Genomic DNA, 19,142 nt, shown 5'->3' with positions numbered 1-19,142 from the left:
TATTCCATAAAATCAAACCTGGGAGCCTTTAATCTTCTTATCTGTCTGTCAACTGTACCCATTTTGGGCACATGTCAAATAACATTGCCCTCAAATTTTGATCATGGATGGAGAGCTTAAATTATGTTTCAAAAGAAAATTTTTTTTAAAATGATAAATCCAAAATAGTACAAAAGAGAAACCTAATATTGCCAAGTGCATTACATGCACCACAGTAATACAAAAAATAACACCCAGATTGTAAACATTAAAATCATAAAATATAACATTATTTGACACCCTTTGTGTTGCTTGTGCCAAGTAATCTGAGAAATAAGCACAAGAATGAATAGAATATATAAATCATCTAATGTCATTTTTAGTTATATTCTGTACCTTGCTTTGTCGCATATCCTTTGAATGCAACAGCTGCTTTAAGTCTATGACCCATAGACATCACAAAGTGCTGAGTATCTTCTTTGATTATGCCCTGTCAGGCCTGTACTGCAGCCGTTTTCAGCTCCTGCTAGTTTTGGGGACAAATTCCCTTACGTTTTCTCTTCATCATATGAAACGCATATCGAGTTGAATTCAGATTGGGTTATTGACTTGGCCAGTGAAGAATTTTCCAGTGTTTAACTTTGAAAAACTCCTTTGTTGCTATAGCAGTGTTTGGGATCATTGTCTTGCTGCAGGATGTAGTATCGTCCCATGATATAGGAGGCATATTCTTGAATTCGAGCAGGTAAGATGTTTCTGTACAATTTTGAATTCCTTCTGCTGCTGCCATCAGCAATTACATCATCAATGAAGACAAGTGAGCCACTACCTATGGCAGCCTAAACACCAAAATCATAACATCCCCACCACCATGTTTCACAGATGATGTTATATGCTTTGGATTTTGGGTAGTTCCTTTTGTCTCTTGCTATTACACTGATACAAGTGGATTGTGGTCTCATCTCTCCACAAGACCCTTTTCCCAAACTCTTTTAGGTACTTCTTAGCGAACTGTAACCTGGTCATCCTGTTTTTGCAGATAACTAGCAGTTTGTATCTTCCAGTCTAGCCTCTTTAGCTCCATTTGTGAAGTCTTTTGTGGACAGTAGTCACAGACACATCCATGCTTGCCTCCTGAAGTGTGTCTTTTCATTATGTTAAGAATTCATCAACTGTAGAGGTCTTCCTTGGCCTACCAGGCCCTTTTTTTTACTGAGAACACCAGCGCTCTCTTTCTTCTAAATTATGTTCCAGACAGGTGATTTTGGCAAGCCTAAAGTTTGGCCTAGGTCTCAGTTTTTTCAAAATTATAATAAAATATATGTATAATTTTTTTTTAATTCTGATGAGATCCATTTTGTGCATGAGTTATTATATACACACATTGTTTGGAAAAGCAAGACCTGCCATGACAGGAAGATTTTCAGAGGCACCAAATTAGAAGTGCTGTGTTTGGACTAAAGGGCGGATTAAATGGGCTACTACAGGTCAATGCGATTGGTCAGGCGGCCATTCAGGAAGGGTTATCACAACAAGCAGCTAAGGCGGAAGGGGGCCTCACTCAGTCCAAGCCCGGAAACCCGGGGCCAGAGCCATGCGGAGAGGCATGCTCAAACAGGAAGTTGCCAGCCTATTAAAACGCACTTGAGCGGGCGGCTGGCTTCCTTGCACTCCTGGGTGCTGAAGGCGTGATCACAGCTATTCCGGGAGCCAGCAAGCAATTAAGCGCCTCCGCGTAATTGATGGTGTGTCGGCGGATTTTACTTCTCATTGCACTCACGCCTCGTGGACCAAACGGAAATAGAACCTGTACGCTATATGGCCCAAGCAGGATGCGTTTATTTTCCATATGTGCAGGCGAAAGCGGGGGGAATGTCGTAAAATTGCAACAAGCAACTTTAATCACCAATTAAGTATGACTGAACCCCCCCCCCCCCTCCACCCCCAAGTCATGTGATACCACAATGCATCCCTGCTCCGCACCTTCCCGGACATGCAAGTTAGAGCGCAAACCATTCCCCTCGAAGACAGCGCAAGAGCTCACTGCCTCATAGCATCAATGCAGTCGTAATCAAAGCTTGCCAGTGCAGTAAACATGGAAGAGTTACACACTGATCTCTTGACCCCTGCTGTAATGCACAGATTTAAACGGCTATGGCTGTGTTGTTCCTGTGTGTGCCTTCATCCTCTTTAGAGGATTAGACACTTTCCCTTTGGCCTACTTCCTTGTTTGTGTGGGGCATGTGCTGTAATCCAGGTTCTTTTCAATGAACTAATTAGCACATCCAAAACAGAACAGGTGCCTTCACGCAATGAAGACCTGTTTGGGAAAGAATCCAAAGGCCTTGGACCAGCAAAGACCGGATAGCTGCTAACCTAAAACTATTTACATATCTTCTAAAGAAAATTAATCTCAATTATTCATTAAAAATACATAAATAAAATAAAATTAATATTAATAATAACACTGATACATAATGATCTAATCTCATAACATTTACACTTTCACCTCTCCACCACCTTTAATGCTGACTTGAAGTTGGCCACTGAGCTAACCACTTTTTGGTAGCCTATTCCACAGAATAGCAGCTCTGTACAGGAAAGTCTCCTTCCTCATGCAGCTGTTGAATCTACAGGGAACAAAATCTGTTGAGCTCCCTCTTGTGGCATAGCTGTGGTTGTCCCTAACAAGGGTAAAATAATTACGAAGGTACTAAGTTGAAAGTCTGAGTTTAACAGTCTCAGGATGTGGAACAATCATGGCCACTAGGGGGGGTTGCACGAAGGGGTTAACGACTCAAAACAAAAAGAAATACAAGGTACTGGACGATCTTGTACACTGGACATAACCAGCAAAACTCTCTCTTCCACTCTCAGCCTTCTAAAGCTAATAAAGTGAGCAGGGAGGAGATGTGTCCTGCCTGGGAGTTTTAGTATTAGTCTCACCAATTTGTTTTCAGATGCCTGCATCTTAAAGCGGTCTCTGGATGTGGTCGTGAACAAAGTGCGTTTCTGACACATTGGATCTGGGCTTTCATTCATCCTAGTTGATTCACATGCAGGTTCGCACGCACTCATTTTCATCACGTCTGAGAGAAGAACTTAGATTTGGGAGCAGCTCGACCCACCTCCAAAACTGGCCAAACCTCTGAGTTCCCAGGCCTCAAAACAGCACGGCTTACTGTACTCCTGAAAAACAGAAGAACTCACATGAGCCACATTACATTATCTAAGGCATTAACTGCCTTATCCAGAGCAGCTTACACAGCTACTGGCATGGTATCCATTTATACAGCTCCATACACAGTAAACTGAAGCGATTCAGGGTTAGTACTTATTACTTAGTACTCAAAGATACAGTGGATATGCCCCACCTGTGATTTAAACCCGCAATCAGCAAAAGCAGCACACAAAGCGTGCTCCTCTGACTTAATGTCTGCACTAGGAGGAGAGTGCACACTTGTCTGTGCTCTCCAAAATTAGCAGAGGGGGTTGCAATGATGAGCACACATACACACACACAAATGGGGAGAATAACAGGGGTAAGGTGACAAAACTTTGGGTACAATAAAGAAAACTTATTCTGCACATGCAGTAGTTCTGAGTGCTAACACTCAGACCCAAACCAAACCCATAAGCAAGCATGGACTTTTGTACATTTCCAAATGGACTGATGGAAAGTTAACAAGTTGCACCAGTTTTTTAAAAAAGGAAAATATTGCAAAAGTACTGCTCGGATATAAGTGCCAAAATGTACATCAGTCAGGCCAAGGATTACTGCAGCAACTGTATCTGGAACCAACCTCTGCCAGGAGGAGAACAAGGGTTATTGCCCAATGCTTGACGTAAGAGAGAAATGATCTTCAACTTTCTTTCCCAAATGCCTTTAATTTATCAAATAAATAATGTTAGGAAATTAACTTATAGAATAATAATGTAATGTAATATCCAGAACCCATATGCTTTAATACTTTCCAATACACTACTAACTACATACTGAGCAGTATGATTTTGCACATCTTATACTATTGAAAGCCACAGTTTGCTATGCATCTACAACATTTACAATACCTGCACATGTATGGACATGGTCAGGTGATGAGAAAGTATGGAACCAAACACACAAGCACACATGTATGTGCAAAGATGTACATATATTTTTTTAAATTATTATTATGCTACAAGAAAAAATGAACTAATTTGAACAAATGCTTACCTTTTAAGCATTTAACACACACACACACACACACATATATATATATATATTTACCTCGTCTACACTACAACAGATGCACCCACTACACATTTCCAATGACCACGGTGTAGTGAAATGTGGATTAATTTAGGTCTAACTGGTTCAAAAGGCACGGTTCATGCCCTATGGGAACAAGGCTTCGCAGAAAAGACCTGGATAATGTATTGATGTTATAAGGTAGAACCAAGTAGCAGTACTGACTAAAATGTCCGTGTAAGAAGTAGCCACTACAGACTAGTGTGATAGGCTGGGAAATCTTTAAGCCTGGAGGTCACCTGAGATGGAATGCTCCAAGTGACTTGAACAACCCAGCAGGATGCCTACCAGGCACTTCTAACATAGATGTACTCCTCAACCCAGCATCCAGCCTTAAAACAGGTCCTGTGAGTAATTTTGTGCAGGAAACCTCTGAGCAGCGATACAGGAATTTAATAAACGACTTTCAGACAATAAGAAATAGAAGGCAGGGGATGGAGGAATTTCATTATGAAGAACTCTGGCAATAAAGCCTCCATAGCATACAGAGTATAAATACTCTCTTACTTTGATGGTTTTTGACAAACCATCAAAGTAAAGACATTCAATCTACTATGACAGAAATGTAAAGAAATGCTTCTTTCTTTCTTGAAAAAATTATTATAAACTATTATTGTTGCTGTTCTTGTTGTGGTTACTAGTACTAACTTAAAAACTTTTTGTCTGCCATAAACATCACATCTCGATTGCACAGCTCTTGAAATTAATGAATGAAAGATTATGCATGAATGATTTAATGAAGTTGGAAATCCTTAAAAGGACCAGCTGTCACTTCATCACAGCTGTTAAAAAGATGCCTCTCTTTTCTCACTTATATTTTTCAATTAACAGCATGTGTTGTTGTGAAAGACAGTTTTATATTAATAGTTATTGTATTTAACAGAGCACAAGGGGATAATATGATAGGCACTTCATAGGGCTGGAGGAAAACTTTGAATACATTATAGCTGGACCATTATAAACAGTTTTTGCAATATCCAGAGAGACCTATTTCATTTTGCCCTGGGGACAAACTCAAACAGCAGCATCATTCTTAACAGAAAACAAAGACATCTGAGACCATCCGTATTTCAAGATTGGACACAGCACAAGCTCCTTAATGACTGCAATTCTGTGTACATGCCAAATAAAACAATCTGTCTGACACTACAGCAATGGAATTGTAAATACCTCACACGCTGTTACAAATTAGCCTACATTTTAAATATCTGACCAATTAAAAAAAAAAAAAAAACATTCTCTGCATGTACTGCTCAGTCTGTGATGAGACAGCTGAAGTACAGTCACACCAGCTCATAATCTGAGCCAGTCCAACCATCAATCAGATTGGAAAATATGCAGTCTAGTAGAATCAGATACTATACTTATACTATACGTATACTTTCAGGATAGGCTCACGTTACAGCAGGGCCAGGACAGACTGCTGGATGGATGGGTCATCGTGTTCAGGCCCTGCACCAGTGTATGGATGGGCCCCATGGTCTGGTGTCAGACACAAACTGTGCCAGTGCCAGTGCCTGCTGTGGCAGCATCCCCCCAGGCATAATTGGCTACAGTTTCTCGGGGTGGGAGAGGCACAGTAGGCAGGGTGACTATGTCTCAATTGGTGGACTGCGGAGTGAAGGAAAGAGGAAATCTTGCGCTTTGGAGCAAAGCACGTGCCTGTCAGAGAAGGTTGCAATAAAGGTCATGGATTATGAATACAATAGGACACTTAAAATAGAGAATTGATACAGTATGCATGTGTGTGTGTGTGTGTGTGTGTTTGTGTGTGTGTATGTGTGCAAGCATTTATTTTTTAAAAGCATAGCAGAACTGTGCCCCTCTCTGTGCGTCTAAGTGACACTGAACAGAGTACAGAATGCCATGCACTGCAGTTCCTCTTTCTGTTTGTGTGGCGGTTAATGTTTAGCAACGTGCAATGGCCGGGAGAGACAGATCTGTCTGACAGTCCGCTCTTCCCCCGTCATGTTGTAAGAATCAAGGGCAGTTAAAAGACGGTCAAGCCAGTCCCCTTATTTGATTTACTGACACCCAGATTATGAAATTTATGGCCAGGTTTGCTTGTAACACAACTGTCGGGCCAAAACAGTTGGCTAATGCTACCATTATAATGGAGCAATGACCACTAAAGTGGAGTGAGCATGGCTTTGGGAGTGGGGGGTGCTGTGGGGTGGGGGGTTTGGTGGCTCAGCCAGAGACAGAAGGCTTAGGAAACCATGGGCTCTCTACCCCACTGGGCTCTCACGACAGTGGTACAGCAAAGAACTATTGTGCAGCAGACAATACTTTTCTGAGAATCATCACATTTAGTTGGATAAAGATGCAATTATTCTCTGGACAATTCAAATGTTTTATTTAATCTCATAGTATATCAAGCTCATTTTTAACATTTTTTTTAGGGAAAATAAACAAAAGTATTTAAAAATGAATTCAAGGGTATGTGTTCCAAATGACACCAGGTTACCTTCTTTTTAACTGCGTGTCAAATAACACACCTTTTTGAACGTTTTAATTATCAGATTCAACCATCCAAGGTGCCACAGCTAGACACGCAGCTTATGTGGGGGGCCAGGAACAGGTAAAATATGGTCTGTTATACAACAGTTCCCCGGTGTACCATAAACAGATTAAGCTGTGCGATTTCATATGCCGCACACTGGAAACCATGTAGATACTGGCAGCCATCCGAAAACACCGTACGATAAAAGTAAACGCGACAAGAAATTGTTGGGTAACTTATTCAGACAGTCGAAAGACTGGATCATGCCACCTGACGGGTGCACTCGTCGGTTCCTGAACTGTAGTCACACTAAAGGTCAGCTCCTCTTTCGAGGACTAAAAAAATCCCCTAGATCTGTGTGCATCTCCGGTAATCTTTCCAGGCATTACTATTACAGTTCCAGCACTGCGCTGCCATCTATCGGCATTAGATGAATTACAAAGTAAAGCTCGTGGCAGACGTTGCCACGGTAACAGAACGCAAACAGGATTCTTAGCTCCGAAGTAATGTGATAGAATCATTTCATGGTACAAGTGTGTTACATCTCAAACTAGATAACTAGCTAACTAGATTAGTGTGTCTTCTTCGTTGATACATTGTATTTCATCTTACAAGACGAGGTAAGGTAAGACGTAAGAGCATCCTGAAAATGTAGTTTCAGCGACCCAAAGATCAAACAGGGACCTAACATGATCTAGTTCTAATTAGCCTATATAGTGACTCGTTAAATATGAAGTTAAATATGAATGTTGAGTATATAGGGCATATTGTTTTATTACAGCGTTTACGTAATCAAATGCGTATCTAACTCAAATACATTTTTAAAAAGTGAGTACAATTTTGCAGCGTGCCGTTTTGGCAATTGCTACGACGACCTGGGCGATGAGTCCTAATAATAATGGGTAGGAACTAGGAACAGGCTACCTGGCATACAGGGCTGTCCGTCTGGCGTTTGCATTACATAAACGGTGCTTTACTAGCTGCCGTAAAAGTTCCCAATCACCAGTATTATTTAGTTTTTGTTTATCTCTGCTCTTGAGATGTTATCGGCAGCATCTTCAAACGCCGTGGTCAAAAAGCCCGTATCCCCAAGTGTGCAAGCAAATACTGCTCCCAAGACTCATTATGTTTAGCGGTGTATCAGCCCAGACAGGAAATAAAGCAAGATTTTGTTTTTAAATAATTTAAAGTCAAAGTCAATTTCTCCTATACTTACACTGTACTTCATGCCAATGGTCGTTACGTGTATTGTATAAATGTTATGTTATGTATCAATGCTTTACAGAGCGAAAGAAAATGCAGGCGGGCCCACTGACTGCATCGAAGTCGACAGAGCACACCGAGTCTGTGGTCTCAGGTAACATGTCGATTTGTCATTGTCAATCCATTCACTATATTTGTGTACCATGTTATCTTTTGTGCCTCCTGAAAAATTAAGAGTAGCTGCCTTCTCATTTACACAACTTATAGATAGCATGACTTAGCCCTGAAATATATGAATACATTACATTCTTAATGTATTTGGGAGCAGTGTACTAAAGCATGTCTGGTTTAGTCACACTTATAAACCAGCTGTCATATGTATTTGTATCATCTTTACTATGGCTTACATATTATGTATAACCAAACAAAGTTAATGCCTTTTTCACAATCTGAATTTTATAAAATGTGTATTATGGGATTTACAGCGTACAGCGTTTATCCAATATGTGCTCTGGACAAACTTACATGAGTAAAAGTCAGAACAGCCTTTTCAGATTTATAGTACACAGAGGCCGACTGCATTAATACAGCCGTATGCTGAAGTGTTTTTTGGATTTGACATGCATATTCTATTTTTATATGCTCATTATTTTTTGACATGGAATATTTACATTTTCCATTTGTTCATTTGACACTTTTGCCAACAGCAACTTCCAAGGCATTAATGGTAAAGAACACCACATACTAATAACCAGCTTAGAATTAGGGTGAGAGAATTTTCAATAAAATCAGTTAGCACATTGGTCACATGGGACCATGACTGACAACCGGGACCAATGGCAACAGGATGGTTTAGTGGGTAGCACTGTCACCTCACAGCAGGAAGGGCCTGGGTGTGAATCCTGGACGGGGCCTTTCTGTGTGGAGCTTGCATGCTCTACCTGTGTCCGCCTGGGTTTCCTCCTGGCACTCCGGCTTCCATCCACTAGGCAAAGACCTGCAGGTTACGCATGGGGGGCGTTCACTGGGCGTCACATGCACGCTCAGTCAGCCCACTCCGTAAAATAAAAGTTAAAAATAAATAAAAACTAAATAAAGACTTTTTGTCAGATGGAGAGGTAAGCAGCTGATCTGCAGGGTGTCGGAAGCTGTGCTACGATCTTAGGCCAGGACGAGAGGAGAACACTCCCCGTCTGGCGCTGGTCAACAGTGCGAGTGTGTTTGTGTGTGAACAGCTGCGCGGAGCGATGAAGAGGAGTCTGGGAGGAGGAACCCCTTCACACTGCCCGCAGATAGCAACATCTTCCTGCTCAGGAAACAGGAACGAGAGCGCAAGAGGCTGGTGTGTCTGAGTTTCCTGTGTTCAGTTCACTGAAATCTCTTAACAAAACGTCAACAAAAATGTACTTAAAATTACTTCCTAAGCATAAGGCAATGTTGTCCCCCTTAATGTTTTTAGGAAATTGTATTTGTGGTATTCTCATGCTAGCAAACTTATTATTTTTATTAGTAGTTGGAGTAATATTAATAGTGCACACATGGTTGTTGGGACAGGTTGAAACTTTATAAATCCATATCTGAAAGTGTTAGGTTTCATTTTAATAAGGGGTGTGGGTTGCAGAAAATATATGAAATTGCTAAATGGGATGAGTTAAAAGTTTAGGAACTAGAAGTAAAGAGTATTCCATCATAGATTTCAAAATCATCTGGGATATCAGGAGTGTGATGTCATGTTGAAGGCTGAGGCGGTGAACCCCTCTCATACCATAGGAACAGCAGAAGAGGCTGAAGATGAAGGTCCAGGACCGGGGCCTCTACGCGACGCGGAAGAAGGCCAGACAAGCGGAGCTGTGGTGTGAGCTGAGGGCGGGGCGGGAGGAGCACGCAGCCAATGAGAAGGCCTCGGAGCTCAGAGATAACCCCGCCTGGAAGGTGGCAATGATCAAAGGTAGGAATACAACACAGACCCTGGCTTCACACAGCACGTACAGCACGCATATTAAACACAGATACTGTACCTGGTTTCAGATCACGCCCATTATACATAACCCACATCTTGAACACAGATACTGCCCCAGGTTTCAGATAGTGCCCATTGTACATAACCCACATCTTAAACACAGATACTGCCCCAGGTTTCAGATAGTGCCCATTATACATAACCCACATCTTAAACACAGATAATGCCCCTGGTTGTAAAAACCACGAACGGTATGGAACGCACATCTTAAACACAGATACTGCACCTGGTTTCAGATAGCACTCACTGTACATCGCACAGATCTTTAGTACAGATACTGCATTCTGGTTGTGCATAGCATGTACTTTATTAAATGAAAACCTTGCTAATTCTGATAATTATTCTGAAGGTGGGCACTCCATTCATGGGGGGCCAGGATCCTGCAGGTTTTATAAGCAGGGATCACAAACAGAAATTTCCCCAGACAAGGGGCAATGGGAATCTTACGTGGCCAATAACAGTGTAATGGAAAGCAAAACCTTTCACATAATGAACTGATCTGATCCTGGTTAGTGCCAATGAGTATCAAGAGACTGAGGATGATTCCCTTTTTCCCCTCATTATTTATTTATGTCACTGATTATCGTGGTCTTGTTTTGGGGAAAAGGACAGGCGTCACAGTGCTCGACTGGCTCCTGGGATTGAGTTTGAGTTTGTATTAGCCTTTCTAAGAAAGCGGATTATACCTGCTTTATCCACTAAGGTTTGTTCAAATGAGCACTGCGATTCAGAGAAAAGGTACAAAGCCAAACCAAAGGCCCAGCGGAACTCGGCGGCTGCAGCGGCCCATCTCCCCCGTAAACCGCCCTCCCCGTGCGATGCAGTCTTATCAATCCCCGCGTTCCTCCTCAGATCGCAACGTTGAGAAAGAGAGCATCAGCGAGTTCATCAGCAAGAAACGGGAGATGTTTCTGTTGGAGGTAAGGAAGATTGCACTAACATTATTGCACTAACATTAACACAAATCTAACAAATCTTAACCGTACCTGCTCTACATCGCAGGCATAGAAAACTTTCACTGACAAAGTCAATCAGCAGAACTACTGTGGCAGACAATGTGCCATTACAATTACAAAACTTTACACACCCACATATACATTCAAAATCCTGTATAAATGAACAAAAATATTCAGTAACTCACCCTATAAAGCTAGAAATGAGTGTACCGATGGGTTCGAGAGCAACAGTTTATTACAGGAGGCAAAATAAAAACAGTTCTCTAGTTTCCCCAAATTTAATAAGAGGCTGTTTTTATATGTGAGAAGCAGAACAGTACAGTATGTACCGTCCAAACAGAGCGGAACTTGTTTGAAACAGCGTACACCTCCCACTCTACTCCAAGGCTTCCTGTATTTCTCCTGCAGAGAAGCCCGTAAAACCCAGCTGCCCGCTGGCGTGCCCGGGTCTGCGAGAGAGAGAGGCTCGAGTGCGTTTTCTCCAGATGTTGTGTTCCCTCCCCAGCGGTAGTGTACGAAGGAATGGTCACTATCCGGAACGAGCCTGCAGTCGTACCTGGCCGTTGCGTCTCCGAGGGAGGGAGGGGCTCGGGGGGTCTCACCGTGTGCCAGTGCCCCTCCCTGGTCAGCCGGGTGCCCGCGGTCTGCTCGCTCGAGCTGCGTGTGAAGCAGCTTCCTCTGTCTCGCGTCCACCTGCGGACTGTGGCAGGAAGAGAAGCAGCGGTCAGGCATTACATTAGGATTCAAATGCGCACCTGTCTGCGCTTTCCACAGTTTGTAGCGTAGGTTGCAGCAGTCAGCTGATGAATTGGGAGAAAAAATGAGAAAAGGAGCATTAAAAAAGGTTCTTTATAAAGCAGATTGTGGGAACATAGATACAAGCATGTTTGAAAATGGTCACAGTTCAGAGTGGAGTACTCTCATCCAGTTAGAGGCCCATTTCCATGAATGTCCCCTTAGAGGTGTGAGACAGAGGTGTGAGGTGTCAGATAAAGGAACATCTGTACTGAATGCTTCTTGGTAGCATCTTGTCCTGGGTTTGGCTGGAGAACAGATCAGTGAGCAGACAACACAAGCAGGTAACCGAGCGCAGCAAATGCCACTGAACCCTGGGACAATATCAAGGCCATTACATTACATTACATTACAGGCATTTGGCAGACGCTCTTATCCAGAGCGACGTACAACAAAGTGTATAACCATAACCAGGAACAAGTGTGACGAAAACCCTAGAGAGAAGTACCGGTCCAAGTGCAGGGAACAACCGCATAGTTCAACTTGGACCCTGAAGGTTAAACTGTTTAACACTAACACAAGCGAGAACATGCACTTGTGGCTGCTGACTCTCCTGAGCATTCGCATCAATCACCGCCCCACCCTCCTCTTTGTCCCGCGACTCCCTCCTCCCCAGTACGCCCTGGCCGTGAAGCGAGAGGAAATCGATCAGCTGGAGAGAGCGGCCATCGCGGAGGAGAAGAAGCTGGGCCGGGCCGAGAAGCTCCTGGAGAAGGACTCCGTCATGTTCGACGAGTTCCTCAAGGAAAGCGACAAGAGCTCGGTGGAGGCCATAAAAACGTAACTAAACCCCGGACCAGGGAAGTTCTTCAGTCCTCTCAGGCTCCTCTGTTTCAGTCACTCTGTAATGCTGACAGATGTTTAAGCTGATTGCCAGCGAGGCTGCCATTAAACTGATTCAGTCTAGATAATTATTCAGTAAAAGAGGTGGTCCTGGAGTCTAATGGAACAAAATCCTCCTTCACAGCTGAGTGGGCACCAATGCCACAGAACCTTAATTCGAGAATCTGAAGGGGCATTGCCACATGTCGCACTGCAAAATCCTGCCTTTCCGGACTGCTGTAGAGAGGGGCAGATGTGAACATTCCTTATGGCCTGTGACATCCTCTTGTTTTCGATTACTGTTCATCTGCAGTGCTGAGCAGGAGTCCAAAATCAGACAGGAGAAGGTTTCCGAAATCAAGAGAATTACAGCCAAAATGGTGGCCATTAAAAGGTAAGCATTTGTTGCAAATTAATTTATTTCTGTCACTTTACAACAAACTAATAATAATAATAATAACAACAATAATAATAATAATAATTTGTATACGTGCCTTTTAAATTTGTTGAATGTAGTACTTAACAAGGATCAATAAAAAAATGTTATTTACAGAAAGAATAGAATGGACACTGCATAAATGCTAAAATAGAAGAAAGCACCTATAAAATAGCAAGCCAAATCAAATTTGATATACATGACGACAAACGCAAGACATAAAAAAGGACAGATGGGTTTTAATAAAGACTTAAGCCAAGGGTTGACACAGTACTGCAGTATACAGTAGCGTTCCCCCCTGACTGCGCGTGTGCCACCTGTAGCGACATATCCAAGTACGAGGACACCCTGAAGGAGTACTCCATGTACAAGGACTTCCTGTTCAAGCTCTCGCCTCCGGAGTGGCAGCAGGAGCAGCTGGCTCGGAGAAGGAGCTCGCAGAGGAGCCTCCCTGCCATCGCAGAGAAGGACAAGGGCAGGAGCGCGGGGCAGCAAGACAAACGTATGCATTACAGCCGTCTACGCCGGGCAGCTGTCTGTGTCCATCCCTGCTGTAGCGCCTCTTTCAAAGAAAGTGCTAGAAAGCGTACCCCACTCCACAAGCAGGGCTTATCATTCTGTCTTGTATTGTGAATGCTATATGGGCAACTATGTGAATTTGCTTGCTTGGCAGAAAGCAGATCGATAACATAGGCCCAGCTGACACTCGCTAAATGAGTCTGATGACTGCTTAACTTTGGGTATTGATGTATGACATAACTTCCTGAATGAGGTGGTTTAAGGTAGTGGCCTAGTTCCTTTATATTTCCTTTGTTCTGCCACCATTTTAGATTAGATGGTTGTAATCTAAATAGGCCAGTAGCCAATAGGCACACAAACCTATGCCCTTCTCATGTCAAACTGCTGAAGCTATACAGGGTTGAGCTTGGTTAGCACTTTGATATAACTTGTGGGGAAATAACTTGTTCTAGTTATTGATAGAAAGGGTGTTGGGGTGTTGGTGAACCAGTAGGGGGCACTTCTCCCTTTGGATCAAATAAATACTACACCCCAGTCGCAGGCATTGTGCCACTGAGGGTGCCCTCCATTGGATGAAACAAAACCAAACCGTGGTCATTAAAGATTACACCAAACTTTTCAAAATAGTTGGGGTGTTAACCTTATTCCAGTAGAATAAAAATGAAAAATGAAGCCATGTCCCCTGCTTGGTTCCCCTCTCTTGTGGACAGGGGCAGAGTCCCGGGCCTCCACCACTAAGAAGGAGCTGCCCCCCCTCAGGAACTCCAGACGGGCATCCAGGCACACTATCAAAATAGGCAAACAGAGCCCCAAACCGTGAGTGGGAGCCATGTGGCATTTCATAACCTTGCAGTCATAGCAGATATGACTGTTCTTCCAAAACTGCTTATCACGGTTAGATAAAGTGTCTTGGTTCACACAAATGAAGAAGCGTGAGTTAGTTATTTCTTCCAAGTCATTTGATTGATCAAATCAAAGATGCTCGTTTTTGCTATATTTACTGAACTAACCTAAACAGAAGTACATTTGAATGAAAAGCTGGGGATTTACATTTTTCTTCACTGTTTGTCTTTCAGGAGCGTGGAACCTAAGACCGAGGATGTCAACCTGTCCGATTACGAGTCTTTCGCTAGTCAGGTGTGGCGCATTGCAGTTGGAAAGAATAATGAATAGAAGCATGTGTCTTTGTACACTGTGCATCTGGCTATATAAAGGTCAACTCGTAATCTCTTGTTAACCCGTTTGAAATCACTGATGCATGGCATTTTAGTCAGTCTGGATAAGATCGTTCGCTGAATGGAATATTACATAAAGGTATTATGTGCCCAGAGCAGCCTTTCAGTTCCGTTTGGCGCCCCCTACAGGAGGAACCGGAGATGTACTTCACGGACCCCCAGCAGCTGCTGGACCTGCTGACAGACCTGGAGGAGCAGAACCTGTCCCTGATCCAGAACTCCCGCGAGACGGAGGAGTCTCTGGAGGACTTGCGGCAGGTCTTGGACCAAACGCGCAAGAGGATGTGAGCGTCTGGGACGGCTGAGCCCATCTGAATTATTCAGCTTCTTCAAATCTAATTTTAGTTTTAAAATTCACAAGCCTGCACAGCAACCCCAGCTTTGCCTGACCTATTTTATTTTAGATCACCGTGATATTTTATTGAGCTTGATTTTTGCACTGCTGTGCATTTGTTCTGCATGTGTGTGTGTGGAATGCTGGTATTAAAAGCTCAGTGGAGGTGTATATATGGCCTTCGTTTTCTGTTTTAATGTCCTGTCTCTGCATAAAAAGTTCCCAGACAGAAGAAATTATTATATATTTAACTTGAATTAAAATTTGCATGGCCAGAAATGGCACAGACCTGGGAGACTGAACAATGACGTGCCAAACTTAGAGAACCAATGCGTCTAGTTAGTGTGCTTGTCAGATTTACAGAGACAAACACGCCAAAACACTAACTTTGATTAACAGAAAACAGACAAACAAGCTGAAAGACACTATTAATGCAAACAAATGTAGAAAGACAGTATATGGCTTATACGCACACACACATATATAATATATGGATATTAATCCTCCATGAGAAATGTTTCGGAAAAGGGACTCACCCGTTTTTTTCCCATCCTTTTCTCACTCGAATGGCTGGTCTGTCCCGTGCCGCCCGCTCCCCCCTCCCTCGAACCCCGCAGGGAGAAGGAGACGGAGCAGCTGCTGCAGCAGATCGACAACATGACCCAGAACATCGAGCAGGAGGAGGAGAGGGCCGCCCAGCTGGAGATCAAGGCCCGTCTGTTCTCCTACGGCAAGTACAAGGAGGACGACCAGGTACGCACCCTGCAAGAAACAGCATATTAGACACACTTTCAGGCCTAGAAACAAGATTTTTTTTAAAGCATAGGTTATACATCTTTGAGCATATACGATTTCTGCAGTGCAACCTGTAATGCATGTTGGGTAAAAAAATAATTTAAAAACCCGTTTTAGGTAGGAATTTTCAGCTACAGTGTGAAGATAGTGGATGTGTTGCAGTCTGAAAATTCCTTATCTAGACCACAGCCATCACATCTGCGCTGCCCTGAGAAAGGGATTGGCTTTCAGAGAGCAGTGTGGGTTTCCTTGGATCTAAATGATCGTGCCATTGCAGTCCCTGACTGATAGGGAAACTTGGGACTACAGGTCTTGAAAGGTGTACAGTTTAAGCATGGATTTATTTATTTTTTTGCATGTTTCAGGTAAATTTGCCAGTGTACATTAACTCTTAAGTTGTTCTGAGTTCGGGTGCCTGCACCTGCTTGAAGTAGCGTTATCACAATATCAGAATTTTGACTTTGATACCGATACCAGGTTTTGTATCACAGGTTCAGGTGCAGTTAAAACTACTCTGTCGCTCTCCTCTTACCAGTGCATTTAAAACTGCTCTGCTGCTCTCCTGGTCCTCTCACTAGCACAGTTAAAACAGCTCTGTCAGTCTCCTGGTCCTCACTGACACAGTTGAAAAGGCTCCGTCACTCTCCTGGTCCTCACTGGTTCAGTTAAAATGGCTGTCACTCTCCTGGTCCTCATTGGTTCAGTTAAAATGGCTGTCACTCTCCTGGTCCTCACTGACACAGTTGAAAAGGCTCCGTCACTCTCCTGGTCCTCACTGGTTCAGTTAAAATGGCTGTCACTCTCCTGGTCCTCATTGGTTCAGTTAAAATGGCTGTCACTCTCCTGGTCCTCTCACTGACACAGTTAAAATGGCTGTCGCTCTCCTGGTCCTCACTGGTGCAGTTAACATTACAGGCATTAAGCAGATGCTCTTATCCAGAGCGACTTACACAACTTTTACATCGTATATATTTATACAGCTGGATATATACTGAAGCAATTCAGGTTAAGTACCTTGCTCAAGGGTACAACGGCAGTGTCCTACCCAGGAATCGAACCTATGACCTTTCGCTCACAAGCCCAGTTCCTTATCCACTGTGCTACACTTCCGCTCTCCTGGTCTTCTCACTGGCGCAGTTAAAATGGCTGCCGCTGTCCTGGTCCCCTCACAGGACAGCATGCTGGACACGCTGGGGCAGAAGGTGCAGGAGGTGTACCGCAGCTGCATCGGGGACAGCGAGGGGAACCTGAGCACGCTGCAGATGCTCACCGCCATCGAGGGCCGGCTCGGGGAGCTGCTGGAGAACGTGGACAGCATCCCGCGCGACCGCGTGCTGATGGCCGAGAAGGCCAAGGAGAGAGAGCGCCGGATCAGGTCCGGCGCGGAAATACATCACGTTTTTATTCTGTGTCGCAGATGACGACGTTGTTTTCAACCACACATCTCAATAAGTCTCTGGTCACAGGCGTGCAGTGTAATGTTGCGGGCCACAATTGCAATCACTATGTATTAGTATTTGTGAGAGTAAATGAATACATTTCAATTACATAACATTCAACATATTCAAAGAGACTTCAAATACTGAAAATAACAAAAAACAAATACCAATTTAAGACTCTCGCAATTGAAGAGTTTGAACAGTGAAAAGCCATTTTTAATGGTCAATGAATATTTTAGCACTTACGGCCATTCCCAGTTAAACATGTAAAAAAAACATTTTGGGTCACAGCTAATCCTAAAAAGTGAGAGAAAGGTGAAATGGATAATTGCAGATAACCAGGAATAATAATTGCGCAAAAGAAGCTCAAAAAAGCCCCAAAAGACAGAATTCTAGCAGCGGGGAAATTGGAGCCAAATACCTGGTTAGCACCCACTGTGCAGCCAGCCGGGTTTGAAGGTACAGTGAAGGTACGGTGTTGTGTGTCCACAGACTGAGGGAGGAGAAGATATCCCAGCAGAAAAGGCACCAGGAGGAAAGGCTTCAGAAGGCCCTGGAGAGAGCGCAGGCGGACATCACCAAAAACGTGAGCGGCTGTTCCCGTGCAGTACACCAGATACAAACTCGGGACAGGGAGGCGTCGACCGGAGTCTGCGCTGGGGGCCGCTGAGGGGCATGTCCTGTTAAGACGCTGTGTCCCAGTGCGGACGGGCCCCGTGGTCTGAAATCGGACCCGGACCCAGTGCAGGACCTGGCCCACAGCCAGGCAGGGAGGCCGTCGGTCTGCCAGATCGCTTGTGTCGATAGAGCACCAGCGCCCTCCTGTGGTCCGTCTGTTACCTGCACTCTGCTTGCAACACACAAATACAACTGAGCATTCCAAATAGGTTGAGGAAAAAGGTTAAACATAATCAAATATTAAAAATAAGCTCTCTTCATACATTAGGGAAGTTGAAGTCCTAAATTGTAAAAGATCACATTTGAACACATTTGGAAGTCCCATAACTGATTATCAATTTCAACTCAATTTAAAAGTTGATGTCAAATAAAAAAAAAACAAAAAAAACAATACATAGAACATGAATGTTTCTTAGAAGCTGAAACCGTGGTTCCATTTGTTTTTTCAGAAAGGGAAGAAGCTGATGGTTCGTTCCCACCCCCCTGAGCGGAAAAAGAAGGAAGCCCCGAACACGGACATGGCAGACAGGGAGAGAGAGGAGCACCAGTATTTCTTCACATAGCGTCAAGTCGCAGTCCCACTCGGCCAATCACGCTGCACACTACTCCTTCCCGCCATCACCACTCCAGATGCACACTTTCCCCTTTCTGACTGGAACGTTGCGACTTCAGCACAAACAGATTTGCCTGGTTTTCTATTTGTATAGGTCTGGTTTATGGCACCGACAATATAAATGTCTGGTTGGAATAATTGATTGAAATTTGCCTGCTAGTTCAAGTGCCAGCACCCCACCCCAGTCCTCAATTAGTTTTGACAGCATTCACCCCAAAAAATCCAAATCTGGCAACCCTAGGCAGGAGCCAAACTTATGTGACAGCCTACAGTATGTATTAGATCACTGGCAATACAGTTTTACATAAAACTATGTATTATACAATATTAAATAGTGCGGTAAAAAAGAAATACTGAGTAGAGTGAGATTGACTGCATTCTTTAACCCAGGAATCAATATAGAAAATGGAATCAGATGGACCTGATTCAGTGTCAGACGTCGAGTGTACATAAAGATGAATTAAGCGGGAAAATTATACAATCATGCATTTTTGAAGAGAAATAAAGATTTGTCACTTCAACTA

The 19,142-nt window shown here is 43.5% G+C and overlaps 2 protein-coding genes across 3 annotated transcripts in view; one reads left to right on the top strand and one right to left on the bottom strand.

Moving 5' to 3' along the window:
- Positions 1–9,877, bottom strand: part of LOC118211004 (Krueppel-like factor 15) — a 22,138-nt gene extending 12,261 nt beyond the window's left edge. The window contains exons 1-3 of the mRNA XM_035387637.1: positions 9,742–9,877; positions 8,849–8,973; positions 3,108–3,168 (exon numbers count right to left, since the gene is read on the bottom strand). The gene's annotated coding sequence lies outside the window, so the exon portion shown is untranslated. The remainder of the gene's footprint in view (positions 1–3,107; positions 3,169–8,848; positions 8,974–9,741) is intronic.
- On the top strand, positions 7,247–19,142 carry cfap100 (cilia and flagella associated protein 100). Of its 2 annotated transcripts, none has more exons than XM_035387633.1 (15): positions 7,247–7,393; positions 8,059–8,130; positions 9,212–9,318; positions 9,747–9,924; positions 10,849–10,916; positions 12,364–12,527; positions 12,883–12,963; positions 13,329–13,507; positions 14,235–14,340; positions 14,601–14,661; positions 14,889–15,043; positions 15,711–15,846; positions 17,061–17,263; positions 17,820–17,913; positions 18,455–19,142. In XM_035387633.1, exons 2-15 carry the CDS (start codon positions 8,070–8,072, stop codon positions 18,566–18,568), a joined length of 1,707 nt encoding a protein of 568 aa, XP_035243524.1. In that variant the 5' UTR covers positions 7,247–7,393; positions 8,059–8,069; the 3' UTR covers positions 18,569–19,142. The 2 variants fall into 2 exon arrangements, with proteins under 2 accessions (XP_035243524.1, XP_035243525.1); XM_035387634.1 differs by having other exon boundaries at positions 7,247–7,398.

Source organism: Anguilla anguilla, chromosome 13 (genome assembly GCF_013347855.1).
Source record: "Anguilla anguilla isolate fAngAng1 chromosome 13, fAngAng1.pri, whole genome shotgun sequence".
Lineage (NCBI taxonomy): Eukaryota > Metazoa > Chordata > Actinopteri > Anguilliformes > Anguillidae > Anguilla > Anguilla anguilla.
Note: the sequence above shows the minus strand (reverse complement) of the source record. Positions and strands in the feature narration are given on the sequence as shown.

Coding starts and splice junctions, on each gene's coding strand:
- cfap100 (XM_035387633.1), top strand. CDS start 8,070: ATGCAGGCGGGCCCACTGACTGCATCGAAGTCGACAGAGCACACCGAG. Junction 8,131..9,211: donor CACCGAGTCTGTGGTCTCAG/GTAACATGTCGA, acceptor GTGTGTGAACAG/CTGCGCGGAGCGATGAAGAG. Junction 14,662..14,888: donor ACGAGTCTTTCGCTAGTCAG/GTGTGGCGCATT, acceptor CGCCCCCTACAG/GAGGAACCGGAGATGTACTT.